The sequence below is a fragment of the Onychostoma macrolepis genome, chromosome 17 (assembly GCF_012432095.1).
Source record: "Onychostoma macrolepis isolate SWU-2019 chromosome 17, ASM1243209v1, whole genome shotgun sequence".
In the NCBI taxonomy this organism is placed as follows: Eukaryota; Metazoa; Chordata; class Actinopteri; order Cypriniformes; family Cyprinidae; genus Onychostoma; species Onychostoma macrolepis.
Window position 1 is genome coordinate 433,814 of NC_081171.1, and position 19,602 is coordinate 453,415.

A 19,602-nucleotide genomic window follows, 5' to 3' on the forward strand; every position below is an offset into this window, starting at 1 on the left:
CAGCCTTTTTTAATACAATAATCAAATGCACTGAGCAGAGCAAGAAAAACTTTGATATGTGACAAAATCAGCTCTAAATATCTTCCAACTGGAAAGAATTGTAGTCTGAGGGTAAAAAAACTAAACAAAAAAAAGAGTGTGTGTCCATCATAATTTACAGTCATTATCAGCTGATTACTGACAGATATATGATGGAGAGGAGGATCAGAGCCGTGATGAAGGTTCAGCGGAGAAGAGCAGCCTCTAGTGGCTCTAAACCACAAACAAACCTGATGACCTCAAACACACTGAGACGAGATTATTAAAAAGATGAAGCTCTTTTATTTCTCAAAGCAGTTCCTGCTCACACAGAGTCTCTATTACCTGTAAACATAAATACTTCAGAATTACCGTAACGGCAACATTCATAATCTGATGTGCAGAACTTCCCTAAACGGAAAACATTTACGTCACATAAAGGGACGATATAATCCTGATTATTCATAAAAAATAAATCCATATTTCATAATGCATTAAAGTGCTGAGTATAAGTTAGAGCTGGTTAGTCATGAGCGCTGAATCGCAGCTGTAGCGCAGACAGCGGTAAACGTCCTCGGCTCTGGAGCGGCTCGTGTGCGCAGACGCCTGCAGCTCCTCCACCGAACTGAAACACAACAGACATCACGTCAAGACCGTAACCACGTCTTGAACATTAGCGGGGACCAACTTTATATGTGACCCTGGACCACAAAACCAGTCATAAGGGGCAATCTTTTTAAATTGAGATTTATACATCATCTGAATAAATAATCTTTCCCTTGATGTATGGTTTGGACAATATTTGAAAATCTGGAATCTGAGGGTGCAAAAAAATCTAAATATTGAGAAAATCACCTTTAAAGTTGTTCAAATGAAGTTCTTAGCAATGCATATTACTAATCAAAAATGAAGTTTTGATATATTTACGGTAGGAAATTTACTAAATATCTTCATGGAACATGATCTTTACTTAATATCCTAATGATTTTTGGCATAAAAGAAAATGTATAATTTTGACCCATACAATGTATTGTTGGCTATTGCTACAAATATACCTGAGCTGCTTATGACTGCTTCTGTGCGGCAGGGTCACACACACACAAACACACATATACATAATATTATCAAAAATGTATTTAAATTGATTTCCAGGTCATTTTTGACCTATTTAAAGGGCATTTTTCCCTAACCGTATTATATGCATGCATCATCTTTCATATCAAATTCTTAAAATTTTATTAATAATTTCACTTAATATAATAAGATAATATAGGGCTGTTACCAATCAAATGAAATCAGTATCTACAAAACCGATCTTTCCACTGCAGAAGAAACTGAAGTGACTGGAGCAGCATTCAGATGCTTTACACAGACAGCTCAGCGTCGCTGAAATACAGCACGAATGCATTTACACTGATGAATGAACCACTGAATCATTGACTCAGATGATTCACAATTCAAAAACGTGAATCATTCATTAACAAAACACCGCTGTGTGCTGCTCAGAGACACGTTGACCGTTCTGCTGTGACCTTTGTTTGGATATTTTCATTAAACAAATGGAGCAAAACCAGTCAACGTCGACAATATATCCTTTTAATAAACTCAAATTCAAATATTGAACTAAAATGTATATTAACTTCTCGTTTTAACTCTTAAAAGTTATAATCTAATATAGTCTAATAAAATGTCAAATTTGCAATCGTGGTTTTCAGGGAACTTCCCTCTCTTGGTCGTGTCATGTTGCTTAACTAGGCTGTGTGTTATAAATATAAAAACTAAGTTACATTTTTATGTTTCGTTGTGCAGTTGTGTTCATTTGTTTTGATTTCTCCACGAGATTCTCTCACATAGACAGGCTGTGTGTAAAATCGCCGTTCGCCCGCTGAGCAGGCCAGGAGGAAAATATCACTTTTAAACCTTTTTGTCGTCCTATAAAACAGAGCGCGGCGTAATGAGAGCAGCAGATCAGAGCAGGAGTTTCAGATATTGGGGGGACTATGGTGGTTACGGCCCTGCCTCACATTAGTAAAGGTGTGAATGAGCGCACCTGTTGATCATGTGACCGACGGAGCTGAAGTGATGGCACATGTTCAGCGCGCTGACGTAGCTCACGTGAGGCAGCGTCAGGTAGAACTGGAGAGCCTGCTGCCGGTGACCTTTGACCTCTAGGGGCACGGCGATGGCCTGACCTTTCCTCCGCTCCACCTGCGTGAGCTCGGTCAGTAGAGCGGCGGTGTCGTCTGGACCGCTGCTGACCAGCAGCCTCACACCGGCCTTCACCAGCGCCGCCAGCGTCCCGTCGTAACAGCGGCTGCGCTGAAACACTCGCACCGTCTCGCCTGAGAACAACAGACCGATACCGACGTCACCTCATCAGAACATTCAAACGACACAGAAACACTCAGACAGTCCAAAGAAAGAAAGATGGGACCGTTTTAAGCCAAAAGCTGTGTTTATGAGAAACAAATCCATCACTGAGACGTTTTTCATAATCCATAATAACGCTTCCTGCAGTGAAAAACTGCGTCTCCTGTCGTCTCTCGCATCAAAATCCAGCCACATATTAGTTTAGAGCTGTTTTGTCTTGTAAACGCTGCTTGATCTGCAGATTTCTCTCCTGATTCAGACCAGAACACTTTTTCACTGGAGGAAGCGTTATTATGGATTATGGACTCATATTTTAGACATTAAAAACGTCTTAATGCTGGATCTGTCTCAGCTTGTGTCTTCTCCAGATGTTCACTGATGGACTGGACTGCTGTGGATGATTGTGATGTTTTTATCAGCTGTTTGGACTCTCATTCTGACGGCACCCATTCACTGCAGTGGTGAGATTGTGTATGATGTTTTCTCTCATTTCATTAGTCATTTAAAGTTACAACGCAAAGAAATTATAATGCAAAGATCTTTTTTTCTATATTGTGACGTACATCAGAGTGTAACAGATTAACAAACGAGAAGAAATGTGAAGCGGATTTGATTTGTGCATCAGTTGAGACGTGTGCGTGGCGAATCTGAATGAGTTTGCATTGGATTGTAAGAAAGGGCGTTAAATGATTGGAGAAAAACTGCATATGTCGCCAGAGAGAAACCTGATATTTCACTGTTATGACATTTTGATTAAAAGGATGTTATGATATCAATATCGTGATATCGCGATAGCAAACGTGTCTCGATATTATCGTGGTCACATGACGATATGAAACGATAGGTCTTCTGGGCAAAAAGTGTAGTTTTTAAAATATATTTGAACTATTTATTCTAACATAAAAGGTCTTTAAAGTTGTGTTTTGGGTTGTTATGCTTTGGCACAGAATCTGTCAAACGAACTCAAACCGTCTCCGTTCACACTGAATGAATGCAGCTCGTTTATTTCACGTTCTGTGAGTTTAGCACGTTTGGGACGCAGCAGCCACCAGTTCTGCTTTATTTCAGCGGCAGATGATTACAGCATTTCACTAGATTTGCAGTGAGACGTGTTTTTGTGCCTGTTTTCACTGAAGCTGGAGTTTTCCTTCAAAATAAAAGCTTAAAGTGCAGCATGTATCCTGACAGCTAGCGGTTTAAATGAGTTTAAATTCAAAATATTTCTCTCAAGTGTAGAAATTAGGAAAGTAGTACAGTAATTTCCCTGCTGTAGTGTAAAGCAAAAATAATATACCTATGAAATATTCATTTATTTCACAGGGCAATTGTTTTACAATGTATGGCTATTACTGTCATTGTTGTTATTAATGTAATATTCTAATTTGTTTGTCTTCCTAAAACACCAGTGAGAGTGTAATTTAGACCGAGACATTATATCACAAATAAAAAGAGGCTTGAGTCCCCTTTTAAAGTTCAGCTACAAGTCAATTCACTGACTTTTTTCTGACTGAAGTCTTCATGGGTTGGAGCTCTTAATTTGGAAGTGCCATTAGATAGAATAATTTAACTTTAAAATGTCAAAAAAAAAAAAAAAAAAAAATTTAATATTGCAATAAATATTGTATTGTGGGCTTCATATCGTGATATTATCGTATCGTGAGATTTTGATATTTGATATATCCCTAAAATTAAGGAAAAAAAAAGGATGCATGGATGAAACTTTCACAATAAGATTGAAAACATGCATTTAGAAAATAGATATTGAAGTTATGTCATGCTTTAAGTGGTTCTGATGGTGTGAGCATTGGTGGTTCTCACCGGGTTTGGCGCGGTCTCTCTCGATGATCAGACACACGCGCTCAAACGTCGCCTGCAGCCGCTGCATTCGGTCCTGCAGCCGTTTGCGGTTCTGGACGCCGGCGAGCTCGGACTCGCTCTGCCGCTCCACAGCCATGCGGTTGCTCACGATGAAGTCTGAGCTGATCAGAGAGCAGACGTGAACCTGCAGGCCGTGTCGCAGACGCAGACGGGACACGACCTCTGACCCCCCGCTGATGCAGCGGCTGTCCACTAGCACTCTCAGAGGAGCGTCTGCGGCCGGCGGGATCTGCGTCTGCGCAGTCACTGCAGTCCCCTGCAGACGGGAACACAACACCCATCAGACACCTGAGATCAACTCGTGACGCCAGGAGCGCTTGAACCGTGTGCAAATCAGCTATGATACGTTTAAGACAAGTTTGCAGAAAAGATGAAAACTAAAGTTGAACCTCATACGTGCTGCACTTGGAACAGAACTTCCTTTTTTTCGTAAATATATGAAAGAGAAAAATACTTGAATAATGTTTTAATTACTTTTTTTTTTTTTACTAGTAAAATATCAAAATCGTTATCTTGAGTTGGGCACACGTTCTGATAAAATAAATCAATAAAAAAATAAATAACATTTTATTTTTCCATATTGACCAGCCCTAGTTAGGTTACACCTTTAATTCAAACACTGATCTGGGAACAGAGCTGCTGTGAGATCATGTGATCCTCACCGGTCTCTCCGGGAGGAAGTCGAGCTCCTCTGACAGCGCCGCCTGATCGCTGAGTCTCTGCCGCTTCCTGTCGTCTCGCTCCGCCGGTCTGGAGACGCTCTGGAGACGCTGCGGCACTTTAAACACAGAGACGGTCTGCTCTTCCTCCTCCTCCTCCTCGCTGGAGTCCTGGAGCCGGATGATCCGCGAGCGCTTGCTCTTCCCGTCCTTCTCTGACAGGACTCCTCTGTTCTCCGCTCGGATCTGTCGGATCTGGACTCTGCGGCGCGTGGCGTACTGTTTCCTCCCGTCGACGTACGAGTCTTCATGGATCACCTCCACAGGCTCTTCATCACCGCCGCTCTCATCCTCCTCATCCTCACTCCCATCAACCACAAAGCTGTCCTCGCCGTACGTCTCGTCTTGTTCTGGGATCTGAAGCACCGGCAGCACAAACACAGAGTCTCGTGTTTGAAAAAATGCACATGAACTATGATGAAAACATTGAATAAATTCCTCCATGCACATTGAAAAAGTCATGTGAGTCTGTGCTATGAGACGGGATAATTGGGGACCGATCTCGTTCACAGCATCTGAAATGTTGTTTGGGTCGTTCTGAAATGTCTGAGCAAAGTCTGTAATCAATATATTTCTGTATAATTGTCTTAAACGATCATGCTCCCAAATAACAGACATCCGCCTCAGAAAGCAGTGACAGCATTTATTGTGCCGTCTGCTCGCTCTGAGCATAAGTCATTCATCATATATGAACATTATTATATTCAGTGGCTTCTCCTACTTTTCTTAGAGATATTTAGTGCCAGTTTATCAGGACGTGATGATTTTGTTCTCTTTGACTCGTTGGATGGAAACGGTGCTTTAATTCGCAAATGTTTTATGCGATATTCTAGTTTTGCGCGTACAGTAAGTTAAACTCGAATCTTTGGATGGAAACATAGCTAATGACAAACTAAAACGAGATATGATGATTGTCATGGTGTGTTTTCAACAGCTGATGTTTGAGAGTCTCAAGATCCTTAATGAAGCGACTCATGCTCACCTGTGAGAAGATATCCACGTTATGTTTGGGTTTAAACGTCATTCGGACCCGGTTCTGCAGCGCTGGACTCCTCACAGACTTCAGATAGAACGCCTGCATCTCAGAGTCTGACGAGGAGAAGATGACACACAGAAATTAAAATAAATCTCACTTAATATTTCATCTGAGAAGCACATTTATTACAGGGAGAGATTAAAAACATTCAAAAGTTTGGGGTTAATGTTCACCAAGGCTGCATTTATTTGATAAAATAAACCCAGTAAAACAGTGAAATATTATTCTAATTTAAAATAACTGTTTTCTCTGTGAATATGTGTTAAACTGTAATTTATTTCTGTATTTTCAGCATCATTACTGCAGTCTTCAGTGTCACATGATCTTCAGAAATCATTCTAATATACTGATTTGCTGCTCAACAAACATTTCTGATTATTATCAATGTTGAAAACAGTCGTGCTGCACAATATTTTAGTAGAAACTGTGATGCATTTTATTTTTCAGGATTCACAGACGAGCAGAAAGTTCAAAAGAACAGCATTTATTTGAAACAGAAATCTTCTGTAACATCATAAATGTTTTTATTGCAGTTTTGATCAGTTTAATGTATCCTTGTTGAATACGGTGGTGGTGTTTGTGGAGGTTCGGATGGAGAAGCAGTGAATCTCACCGTTCAGACCCTGAGAGCATTGAGTTGTGTTCACCACGAACCCCTGCAGCGAGTGGCTCTGTTCATCTCCTTCATCTTCATCTGAGGAAACATCTTCATCTTCAGAGAGCTCGGCCTCCTCATCCAGAAACAGCCGTCCCTCGCGATGGACCTTCTAGAAGACACAGCGGCGCATCATGTGACGTATTTGCATTTGTAAATCTCAAAAATATATCTAAATTGCGACCTATGCTCTTAATATCAAATGCAGAAATACTAATTCATCTGTTTATGACCTCAAGGTTAGACTATTGTAATGCTTTATTGGGTGGTTGTTCTGCACGCTTGATCAACAAACTACAGTTGGTCCAAAATGCAGCAGCTAGAGTCCTTACTAGAACCAGGAAATATGACCATATTAGCCCGGTTCTGTCAACACTGCACTGGCTCCCTATCAAACATTGTATAGATTTTAAAATCTTGTTAATTACTTATAAAGCCCTGAATGCCTTCGCTCCTCAGTACTTGAGCGAGCTCTTATCGCATTATAGTCCTCCACGTCCACTGCGTTCTCAAAACTCTGGCCGTTTGATAATACCTAGAATATCAAAATCGACTGCGGGCGGCAGATCCTTTTCCTATTTAGCACCCAAACTCTGGAACAGTCTACCTAACACTGTTCGGGAGGCAGACACACTCTGTCAGTTTAAATCTAGATTAAAGACCCATCTCTTTAGCCTGGCTTACACATAACACATTAATACGCTTCTATTATTCAAATCCGTTAAAGGATTGTTAGGCTGCATTAATTAGATCAACCGGAACCGGGAACACTCCCCATAACACACGATATACTCGTTACATCGTAAGTAGAATGGCATCTACGCTAATATTAGTCTGTTTCTTTCTTATACCGAGGTCACCGTAGCCATCCGATCCAGATCAGATGGTGGATCAGCACCTAGAGATGACCTCTACAGCCCTGAACGTCAGGACAACTAGATGAGCCCAGAGACTGATCCCCAGTGAAGACCTCGTCTCCCAGACAGCCATCAGGACAAGACCTCGGGAACCAGACGAGTCCTCTGCACAATCTGACTCTGCTGCAGCCTAGAATTAAACTGCTGGTCTCGTCTGGTCAGCGGAGAACGACACACTATTTCCCTGTTTAATACTGTAAAGCTGCTTTGACACAATCTGCATTGTAAAAAGCGCTGTATAAATAATGGTGACTTGACTTAACATACATGAGGCTTCCTGACGTGACGCGGCTCCACGGTTCTGGGCTGATGAAGGGAGACGCCCTGAAAATCTTCATCTGACAGCAGACCTCCATCACTGTCCTCAGACTGAAGAACAGACAGAGAGTAAATTACTCGATGGCTAAAGCACAGCGAACACATGCAGTGTGAGCAGCCGTACCGTGTTTAATGCAGCCGCACGTTTCCGACAAGCTTGAACAGGAGAATCAACATCACTGCTGGTCTTGGACTGCTGCAGGAACACACACACACACACACTTAAACACATGAAGCATTTAGTACTACATGTTTTTGCCATCACTTCTAGATCGAAAAAAAAACTTGCTGTTTCCATCTATAGTTGCAAATTTAATTTGGAATATTGCATAAAATTGTTTCCATCTCATGTGTTCAAGAGAACAAAACTGTCACTTCCTGGGAAACTGGCACAAAGTATCAATAATAAAATAATAAGAAGCTGCTGTTGTTGTTGTTTTTCCTACATAATAAATAACGAAGGGCATGCAGATGAAAAGAAATAAACACTGTCATGTAGGGCTGGGCGATAAATCGATAACAATAATTATCGCGATACAATTTTCCTCGATAAAACGAGATGCAGAGTCTGATAAATGTTTTATATAATATTTATGCACTAAAAGCGGAACGAAACAGCGCGACTCATTTGAAGCGGGTCACACGAAGCGTTTATCCTCAAAGTTCAAACGACAGCGCAGCGGTTGCGAGCTTGACTAGAGCAGATGTGTTACTCGCTGATGAGTAACAGCGCTGTGATCCAGTGTGAAGCGCTTGCATTCAGCGAAGAACACAAATAACTAGTGATTTAAACTAGCTTAAAGCAGAACAAACAGCAACCGCAGAAACAATGTGTGCAATGATACAGTCAGAAGGCTTTTCAATCTATAAATCACCATCATTTACCATGGATTTACTGTAGTAACACTAACCGCACTGTGGTATTGTGGCAGAAATGTGGGTATTTGTATTGAATTTTATTATATTATTAATGTAGACATGAAGTGTATTGGAATATAATTACAGAATTGATTTGTGATTAAGCAATAGCATGTGTGCATGTATACTAAATGTTTTTAGACTACTGTTTTACATACAAATACATTTAAACCATATAGTTTTAAACTTGAAAGAAATAAAGATCCAACATTTATCGTGATAATTATTGATATCGACTGATATGAAATCGCTCAGCCCTACTGTCATGTTATCTTGCATTCGGATCAGGGTTATTATAGTTAACTAAAACTTTAATTAAACTTTAACTTATTTCAGCTAGTTTCCAAGGAAACATTTCATTTTCACTTGGTTTAATTTTTTTTAGGTTAACAGATTCAGTAATAAAACTGAAAACAATAAAAACTATATAGACATAATAAAAAATAAATAAAGACAAAAATACGTTAACACAATTACAACAACTTTAAGTAAAATTATGTTAATATATAAAAAATCTAAAAATAAAGACGTATTTGGTAAATGTGTTTCCATCATAGTTTAAGAGCACGTTTTTTTTAATAAAATAAAAAATAATCCACCTCAATTGACTGCATGTTTTTTCTTTAATGCACATCTTGGCATTTACATCCAGGGTTTTTTATGTGATATTCCAAAATGTGCATAATCAGATCACTGGATGGAAACATAGCTAGAGTCACACGACAAATCTGACCTCTGGAGAAAACATCGGATTGACTTTATGAGTCCTCAGATTCGTCTCATCCTCGCTGCCACTGCTCAACACGCCTGAAACACACACACACACACTTACAGTCTGTCTTAAAACATCACTGTATGAATACTGATATGTGACCCTGGATCACAAAACCAGTCATAAGGGTCAATTTTTAGAAACTGAGATTTATACATAAATAATCTTTCCATTGATGTATGGTTTGTTGGACAATATTTGTCTGAGATACAACTATTTGAAAATCTGGAATCTGAGGGTGCAAAAAAATCAAAATATGAGAAAATCACCTTTAAAGTTGTTCAGATGAAGTTCTTAGCAATGCATATTACTAATCAAAAATGAAGTTTTGATATATTTACAGTAGGAAATTCACTAAATATCTTCATGGAACATGATCTGTACTTAATATCCTAATGATTTTTGGCATAAAAGAAAAATGTATAATTTTGAACCATACAACGTATTGTTGGCTATTGCTACAAATATAGCTGTGCTGCAGGGTCACATGTTATAACTGTACGAGGAAAGCTTGTAAACCTGCGCATGAGGGCCGCTGAGGCGTCTTCTGTGAGGATCTGAGCGCTGATGGACGCGAGCGCAGCTGATCTTCTGCTCTTCGGCCCAGACGAGGCAGGATCGTGTGGTTTGGTGTGGAAGCGCTGGGTCTCGTCATCCACTGATCTGAGACCCGCAGCGATCGCTCAGATCTCAAGAGCACCGGGTTTCCTCTGACCGGAGATGCTTTCACAGCTGATGCACTGGCGTCTGCTGCTCCCGGATCAGTCGGTTCCTCCTCCTCAGAGTCAAAGCCCAGCTCAAAGTTGACAAAGAAGTCCTGCGAGTAGAGATGTAACGGCATGAAAATTTCTTATCACGACTATAACGACCAAAACTATCACGGTATTGTTAAAATGTGCTGGAAATGTTCAAAAAGTACTGACACATAAATCACTTCAAATTTTATATTTAAAATCAACAAACAACAAATAAAGTGTAGAATCCACATAAGCTTGTTTTTCATCAACCGGTCATAAATTAAAGCAGGGCATGCAGATTTGGTCCGTTTTTGTCTGGACGGAGTCTGCTCACAGGCTGAATGTGAATGTAAGTCTGTGTAAATCCAGTCTCTGACAGCAGGTGGCGCTGATGGAGCAGCAGAATTACAGTTTACCGTAAACTCCGTGAACAAAGCAGCATTACGATTAAAACACTACTTTATTAGGTATTACATGGAGCGAAGATGAAAACAAAATGCCATCAAATCTTTTCTGAAGACAGTAAGAACCTTCAGAGGTACATTCATATAATTCATGTATTCATTTGCATAATTCTCTTAGCACTCTTTTAAAACCTCCCAGCTTTTCCGACATGTTTTCACACAGAACTACACTACTCCGCTGCCGTGCACTGCATGAGACTGTTACTAAAAACTGCTTTATGCTGGACAGTATTTATTTATCCTCCGTTGTTCAAATCGCGGTAATCAAATACAGTTTTAATGATACAGTTGAGGTCAAAAGTTTACACCCCCCTTTCAGAATCTGCAAAATGTGAATTATTTTACCAAAATAAGAGGGATCATACAAAATGCATGTTATTGTTTATTTAGTATTGACCATAAAAAGATTTCACATAAAAGATGTTCACACATAGTCCACAAGAGAAAATAGTTGAATTTATAAAAAAATTACCCCGTTCAAGTTTACATCCCCTTGATTCTTAATACTGTGTTGTTACCTGAATGATCCACAGCTGTTTTTGTTTAGTGATAGTTGTTCATGAGTCTCTTGTTTGTCCTGAACAGTTAAACTGCCTGCTGTTCTTCAGAAAAATCCTTCAGCTCCCACAAATTCTTTGGTTTTTCAGCATTTTTGTGTATTTTAACACTTTCCAGCAGTGACTGTATGATTTTGAGATCCATCTTTTCACAATGAGGACAACTGAGGGACTCATACGCAACTATTACAGAAGGTTCAAACACTCACTGATGCTCCAGAAAATTTGAAGATCAGGGTAAAATTTTATTTATTTTGTTGTCTGGGAAACATGTATCTATCTTCTGTAGCCTCTGAAGGGCAGTACTAAATGAAAACAAATATGATATTTAGGCAAAATAAGAAAAATACACACATCTCCATTCTGTTCAAAAGTTTTCACCCCCCGGCAGATCCGTCATATTTTGGTAAAATAATTAACATTTTGCAGATTCTGAAAGGGGGATGTAAACTTTTGACCTCGACTGTAATTAAAATATGAAACGGTAATACTAACCGTGGGGAATTTTATCATGATTTATCGTCAAACCGGTAATCGTTCCATCCCTACCTGCGAGCAGCTGAAGCCCTGCTTGGATCCTCCGCTTCCGTCAGCAGGAGTCTGCTGCTTTCCTTCAGGTCCTGTGCTCCTGTCTGGCGTCTGGACGTCAGGAACGCTCATCTGAAGGAACGCTTCATCATCTCCGAACAGGTCGATGCTCTCGTTCAAGCTCACCTGGTCTTCCTTCGGCTCTTCAGCGTCGTCAAACAGCTGGTCCCAGCCCGGAGAAAGAGCATCTCCTGCTGGTTTCTGTTCCACATCATGCTCCTCTTCAATAAACGACGGCTCGTCAGCAATCAGGCTGAACGTCACTTGAAACTGATCATGAAACGACTCTTTAGGTGGATCGCTGAGGTGTGTGTTGATCTCTGGGAGATTAAACTCAAAGTTCTTGGGTGGAGATCTGGACAGGAGATCTTTGACGTTGGCGAGGATGGTCTGGAAAGCTGTGGTTGCCAGATTGTGACGGCAGCGTTTAGGACTGACGTTCTGACAGAGTTCAGGCTGATAGAACATGTGCTGAAGATCTGAGCTCTCGCAGGGATCTTCTAACAGATCAATCAGATCCACCTCGTCCCCGGCGCTCTGATTTAAACGCTCTTCTGTGACCTGACGCTTCTCTGTGTTTTCTGCAGACGTCACAGATCTGCTGTTGTTCTCTCGTCTCTGATCTTCACGGGTTTCGTCTAAGCAGTGGTCAGCATGTGTGAGTCTCCTCTCACGATCAGCCGCGTTTGGTTTAGTCTTCTTCTGTCGAGTGATTTCATCAGCAATTGGTTTTGTTGTTCCTCCACCATCAACAACATCCTCTTTCTGCAGATCAGACTCAAAACTACAGTCGTCCTGTGAGGAGAGAAGATCATCAATGAGACGCAATCGATTAATCACACACAACAAGTGACTGCACTGCATATGTGGATATATTTGTATAAAAATATAAATTACAAATAATACTAATAATACAAAAAAATATAAATCTACAAATAATACTAATAAATACAAAAATATATATTTTAAATCACCTGCCAATTGATTATAATTTTTAATCTAATTATATTGTTAATCGATAATAAATCTGACTGTGAAAATACCCAAAAAAGATTATTTAAAGCTATTTTTGTGTTAAATGAGAAAGTATCAAGTAGACATTACAAATTGTAGCTTTAGAAAGAAATATTTTATTTGATTCAACATAAAATTTATTACACAAACATTTAGGCCACAAGGGCCTAACATAAACTATGGAACATAAAATAAATAATTTGAGTAACATCTCAGTATTTTTTGTTCATACAATGAAAGTCAAAACCAAAACAGCTTTGTTACCAACAGTCTTCAAAATACCTTCTTTTATGTTCCACAAAATAAAGGTTTGAAACAACATGAGAATTAAAATTTTTGGGGTAAACTATCCCTTTAATGTTTTTATTTTTATTAGTATTAGTATTATTATTTTTTTATGAAATGATACTCTAAATAAGAAACTAAATCTGCCAGCAGGTGGCGGTAAATGTCTTTATGACTCATTCATTTGATTCGTTTCAAACGGCTGATTCATTCAGGAATGAAGTAAACGGCTCTCTTCATGAATGGAGCTTTGAATCATTGATTCACATGATTCGTTTAAAATGCGGATTCATTTAGAAACTAAACGCCGCTGTGTTGCTCGGGGACACACAAGTCTGCTGTGGCTTTAAAAGGTAATATGTTCTCTGCAAAACTGAGCAAAAGCATAATAGTGTTTAAAATATCAACTTCTTATTTACTGAACTGTTGTTTAAAATCACATTTAAACTCGTGATATTCGGGACAAAATCAGCACTCGTGTAATACTGCTCTCCTTGCTCGTGTGATATAAATACGAGACAAAAACTCATACAGGGACATTTTTTACACCAATATCATGAATTTTAGGGCATAACCTGGTGGTGGATGAGGAGATACCCCCTGACAATGTAAAGAGCTTTGAGTGCTTGGAAAAGCAGAAAAGCGCTATATAAATGTAATTAATTATTATTATTATAATTATAACTGCATTTATGGAGTTGTTGCCCTGCATCATATTTGTCAACAGTCAACTGTATGAAATGTAAGATGACGTACAGATCTGGGGGCGGGGCCAGTACGCTAACTGCGTTAAAATATTTTAAAATCGCGTTATTTTTTCATAATTAAGTTAATTTATTTCTAAAATGTGTAAAAATATAATTTACACATACACACACACACATATACATACACACACAAACAATATATCTTACACTCTATATACAGTGGGGGGAAAAATTATTTGATCCCCTGCTGATTTTGTACGTCTGCCCACTTGACAAAGAAATGATCAGTCTACAATTTTAATGGTAGGTTCATTTGAACAGTAAGAGAGAGAACAACAACAAAAAAATCCAGAAAAACTCATTTCAAAATAGTTATAAATTGATTTGCATTTTAATGAGTGAAATAAGTATTTGATCCCCTATCAATCAGCAAGATTTCTGGCTCCCAGGTGTCTTTTATACAGGTAAGGAGCTGAGATTAGGAGCACTCTCTTAAAGGGAGTCTCAGTTTGTTACCTGTATAAAAGACACCTGTCCACAGAAGCAATCAATCAATCAGATTCCAGACTCTCCAGCATGACCGAGACCATAGAGCTGTCCAAGGATGTCAGGGACAGGATTGTAGACCTACACAAGGCTGGAATGGGCTACAAGACCATCGCCAAGCAGCTCGGTGAGAAGGTGACAACAGTTGGTGCGATTATTCACAAATGGAAGAAACACAAAATAATTGTCAGTCTCCCTCGGACTGGGGCTCCATGCAAGATCGCACCTCGTGGAGTTTCAATGATCATGAGAACGCTGAGGAATCAGCCCAGAACTACACGGGAGGATCTCGTCAATCACCTCAAGGCAGCTGGGACCATAGTCACCAAGAAAACAATTGGTAACACACTACGCCGTGAAGGACTGAAATCCTGCAGCGCCCGCAAGCTCCCCTGCTCAAGAAAGCACATGTACAGCCGTCTGAAGTCTGCCAGTGATTCAGAGGAGAACTGGGTGAAAGTGTTGTGGTCAGATGAGACCAAAATCCAGCTCTTTGGCATCAACTCAACTCGCCGTGTTTGGAGGAGGAGGAATGCTGCCTGACCCCAAGAACACCATCCCCACCGTCACACATGGAGGAGGAAGCATTGCCACCAAGTACTAATTCATGTTTTTTTGCGAAGGGGTCAAATACTTATTTGACTCATTAAAATGCAAATCAATTTATTAACTTTTTAGTTTAAATGCGTTGTTCTGGAATTTTTTGTTGTTATTCTGTCTCTCACTGTTCTAAACCTACCATTAAAATTATAGACCGATCATTTGTCAGTGGACAAACATACAAAATCAGCAGGGGATCAAATAATTTTTTCCCCCACTGTATGTGTATATATATATATATATATATATACAGTGAGGAAAATAAGTATTTGAACACCCTGCTATTTTGCAAGTTCTCCCACTTAGAAATCATGGAGGGTCTGAAATTGTCATCGAGGTGCATGTCCACTGTGAGAGACATAATCTAAAAAAAATCCAGAAATCACAATGTATGATTTTTAACTATTTATTTGTATGATACAGCTGCAAATAAGTATTTGAACACCTGTCTATCAGCTAGAATTCTGACCCTCAAAGACCTGTTAGTCTGCCTTTAAAATGTCCACCTCCACTCCATTTATTATCCTAAATTAGATGCACCTGTTTGAGGTCGTTAGCTGCATAAAGACACCTGTCCACCCCATACAATCAGTAAGAATCCAACTACTAACATGGCCAAGACCAAAGAGCTGTCCAAAGACACTAGAGACAAAATTGTACACCTCCACAAGGCTGGAAAGGGCTACGGGAAATTGCCAAGCAGCTTGGTGAAAAAGGTCCACTGTTGGAGCAATCATTAGAAAATGGAAGAAGCTAAACATGACTGTCAATCTCCCTCGGACTGGGGCTCCATGCAAGATCTCACCTCGTGGGGTCTCAATGATCCTAAGAAAGGTGAGAAATCAGCCCAGAACTACACGGGAGGAGCTGGTCAATGACCTGAAAAGAGCTGGGACCACCGTTTCCAAGGTTACTGTTGGTAATACACTAAGACGTCATGGTTTGAAATCATGCATGGCACGGAAGGTTCCCCTGCTTAAACCAGCACATGTCCAGCCCGACTTAAGTTTGCCAATGACCATTTGGATGATCCAGAGGAGTCATGGGAGAAAGTCATGTGGTCAGATGAGACCAAAATAGAACTTTTGGTCATAATTCCACTAAACGTGTTTGGAGGAAGAAGAATGATGAGTACCATCCCAAGAACACCATCCCTACTGTGAAGCATGGGGGTGGTAGCATCATGCTTTGGGGGCGACTGCACTGTATTAAGGAGAGGATGACCGGGGCCATGTATTGCGAGATTTTGGGGAACAACCTCCTTCCCTCAGTTAGAGCATTGAAGATGGGTCGAGGCTGGGTCTTCCAACATGACAATGACCAAGCACACAGCCAGGATAACCAAGGAGTGGCTCTGTAAGAAGCATATCAAGGTTCTGGCGTGGCCTAGCCAGTCTCAGACCTAAACCCAATAGAGAATCTTTGGAGGGAGCTCAAACTCCGTGTTTCTCAGCGACAGGCCAGAAACCTGACTGATCTAGAGAAGATCTGTGTGGAGGAGTGGGCCAAAATCCCTCCTGCAGTGTGTGCAAACCTGGTGAAAAACTACAGGAAACGTGTGACCTCTGTAATTGCAAACAAAGGCTACTGTACCAAATATTAACATTGATTTTCTCAGGTGTTCAAATACTTATTTGCAGCTGTATCATACAAATAAATAGTTAAAAAATCATACATTGTGATTTCTGGATTTTTTTTTTTAGATTATGTCTCTCACAGTGGACATGCACCTACGATGACAGTTTCAGACCCCTCCATGATTTCTAAGTGGGAGAACTTGCAAAATAGCAGGGTGTTCAAATACTTATTTTCCTCACTGTATATATATATCCCCAATAATCAGTCAGTTCACTCTGAGGCTGTCAGTAGGTTTTGTATCTGACACGAGGCTTGTGTGTCTGACTGATGCTGAGGATCTAATCGGGTCGAACCCCAGCCATCATGCGACTGATATCACAGTCTGCCAGTGATCTTCAGAGCTGTGAGACGTTCGACAGCATCTACTTATGATACAATCCCTCACAATCCAAATATAAAAGTCTTGTATGTGAACGTCATAATGAGGTCATCATGTGACGCGTCATGTGAGACGGGAATCAGGCCGAGGAGAATAGATACTTTGTTCTGATGCTTCTGACTCAAACTATGTGCATAGTAAAATGATCGAAGCTATTAATCATCTTTAAGAAGCCGCATGGCCTGTTTTTAAGGCAGAATTTATTTGAAAAACGAGCCTCTTACTGAGACTAATCCAGTCAAGCAGCTCCAGTGAATAATCTGATTACTGCAGAAACACAACAGATCAGTATCTGATGCCCATCAGACGCATCTCCAGTCGCTGTTGTGACACGCTAAAGAATGGCGTGTCCAGTGTCTCGTGGACATGTAGGTCACTCAGCATGACCCACTTCCCGCTGGCAGCGCTTATGTAAGCGTTCTGAGAAGCGTTGCATAACAGAGCATCTACAGAGCGCATGTATAGAGAGAGACGCTCAGATTCACTGCGAGCGGAAAGAGTGACGTCAAACACACATGAGTCACTCTCATCACAGGCTTCCTCCAGGTACATCTAAGACTTTAAGACCATTTTAAGACCAACTAATGACAATTTCAATAATAAATTGATTATGAATCATGAATCACTGTCTGTGCATACAGTATCTGCTCTTGATAGGGTTGTGCAATTAATCGAAATACAGTTTCGATTTCGGCCTCCAACAATTATGAAAATACAATAAATCGAGAAAAAAACGATTATTGCGCCCCTTTCCACCAGTGCGCTTTCACTCCTCCATAAAAGCCCAATTTCACGTGCAAATTAGTACAATCATGTAACGTGACTTATGCAAGATGGGATGTGCTTGATTTATTGAAGTGTATTAGATTTATTCATGTTTTTAAAAGTGCGAAAGAGAACTTGCGCTGTTCCTCAGGAGGATTTCTGTGGATGCGCTCAGAGACGGAGCAGAACACGGACATGTTAAGTCATCTTTTAGCGCCTAAATGGTCAAATACATGCAAAAATGTGTCCAAATGTGGCGCTTAGTGATTACTCATGTAAACCCTCGTCGGTTATGTAATAAATGAATGCAAGTAAGTAAATTTTATTTATAGAGCACATTTAAATTCAGCTTACACTGACCAAAGTGCTGTACAAACAATCATAAAATACAGTAAAGTATAAAATAAAATACTAAATCAAAATCCAAGATAACAATATTAATCCATAAATTAAAAATCAGGAAAGGACATAATATAAAGATGCGTTTTAAGTCTACTTAAAAAAACGAAATAGACGGAGCACTCTTAAATGTCAGGTGGCAACTTTAATGTCCTTTGAGTGTTTAATTGAGTGTTTAATCTTATCATTATACATTACTGACACTCTATCCTCCAATTTGATACTGTTAAGTGCTTTGACACAATCTGTATTGTAAAAGCGCTATATAAATAAAGGTGACTTGACTTTAGACAGTCCATAAGAGGCTGCAGAGAATGTCTAGATTTTAATGGAACGTATAACTGAGAATCATCAGCGTAGAAATTAAGAGAGATTTTATATTTCCTAATTATATTACCAAGTGGAAGCATGTACAGATTAAAAAGTAATGGCCCCAGAATGGACCCTTGAGGAACCCCACAAGTTAGAGAAACTGATGATGAGGAAAACTGGCCGATAGCCACTGAAAACGTAAAGAGTTGAGAATGAAAATACATGTGTAACAGTAAATTGGATCCGTGCGGCTCTTAAAGAGACAGTGGGCTATATTCCTTCTGCACCTGTAATATTAATCAAACAAGAAAAGGCAAAGAGAAAATCACTCACCGCTCTTGACTGAAGGACTTTTTTTAGCTTTAATAAGAAACAAAGGAACTTTAATTCTTACAGTGAAGACTATGCTGTTTTATTTGACATTTGATTATTAATTTCTGTAGTAAGCTGGTAACTGAACACTTTAGACTTGCATTAGCCTTAAAAAAACCTTCAAGTGCAGTTTGTTTCATTTGTATCTTTTTATTCTATTGTATTTGTCCTTTGATTTTTTTTTATTACTGACAGCGTTTTGACTTTTTTTTTTTTTTTACTAATATTAGTTACTCAAGTACTCTGCTGTGATTGTGAAATTTTGCTGGTCTCTAAAATGTAATATCAAAGCAACCTTATTTACAGAAAATATTTATTTGATATACATCACTATCTTTAAATAAATCACATATTAAATTTTGGTCATATGGTCCACTCATAATCATGTTAAATAATCGTGATTACAATATTGACCAAACTAATGGTGATTATGATTTTTTTTCAGTGTAGAAGCGATTCCCTGAACTCACACAGGCTTTCTGCGGGTCTGATGAAGGTGAACTCAAGGCTTTTTAAAGACCTTTTTGAGACCAAGTAAAGAAAATGTAAGGAATAAATTGAAGGAAACACAATGAGTTGAATTAGCAAAATAAAATACTGAAAGTACAACTTCCAGCCGATCTCCATTACTTTAATTC

The 19,602-nt window shown here is 39.5% G+C and overlaps 1 protein-coding gene across 4 annotated transcripts in view; it reads right to left on the minus strand.

Annotated features, from left to right (window-relative positions):
• Positions 1–105: 105 nt before the first annotated feature.
• Positions 106–19,602, minus strand: part of fancm (FA complementation group M) — a 55,663-nt gene continuing 36,166 nt past the window's right edge. Inside the window, exons 15-25 of one of the 4 annotated variants that reach the window (XM_058750174.1) lie at positions 11,909–12,742; positions 10,121–10,418; positions 9,563–9,636; positions 8,036–8,107; positions 7,861–7,962; positions 6,635–6,785; positions 5,968–6,074; positions 4,929–5,342; positions 4,207–4,522; positions 2,069–2,360; positions 106–643 (exon numbers count right to left, since the gene is read on the minus strand). In XM_058750174.1, the coding sequence (XP_058606157.1) occupies positions 532–643; positions 2,069–2,360; positions 4,207–4,522; positions 4,929–5,342; positions 5,968–6,074; positions 6,635–6,785; positions 7,861–7,962; positions 8,036–8,107; positions 9,563–9,636; positions 10,121–10,418; positions 11,909–12,742 (2,772 nt within the window). In that variant the 3' untranslated portion in view covers positions 106–531. Of the gene's footprint in view, positions 644–2,068; positions 2,361–4,206; positions 4,523–4,928; positions 5,343–5,967; positions 6,075–6,634; positions 6,789–7,860; positions 7,963–8,035; positions 8,108–9,562; positions 9,637–10,120; positions 10,419–11,908; positions 12,743–19,602 lie in introns of all 4 variants that reach the window. The other 3 variants (XM_058750172.1, XM_058750173.1, XM_058750175.1) reach the window with 3 other exon arrangements.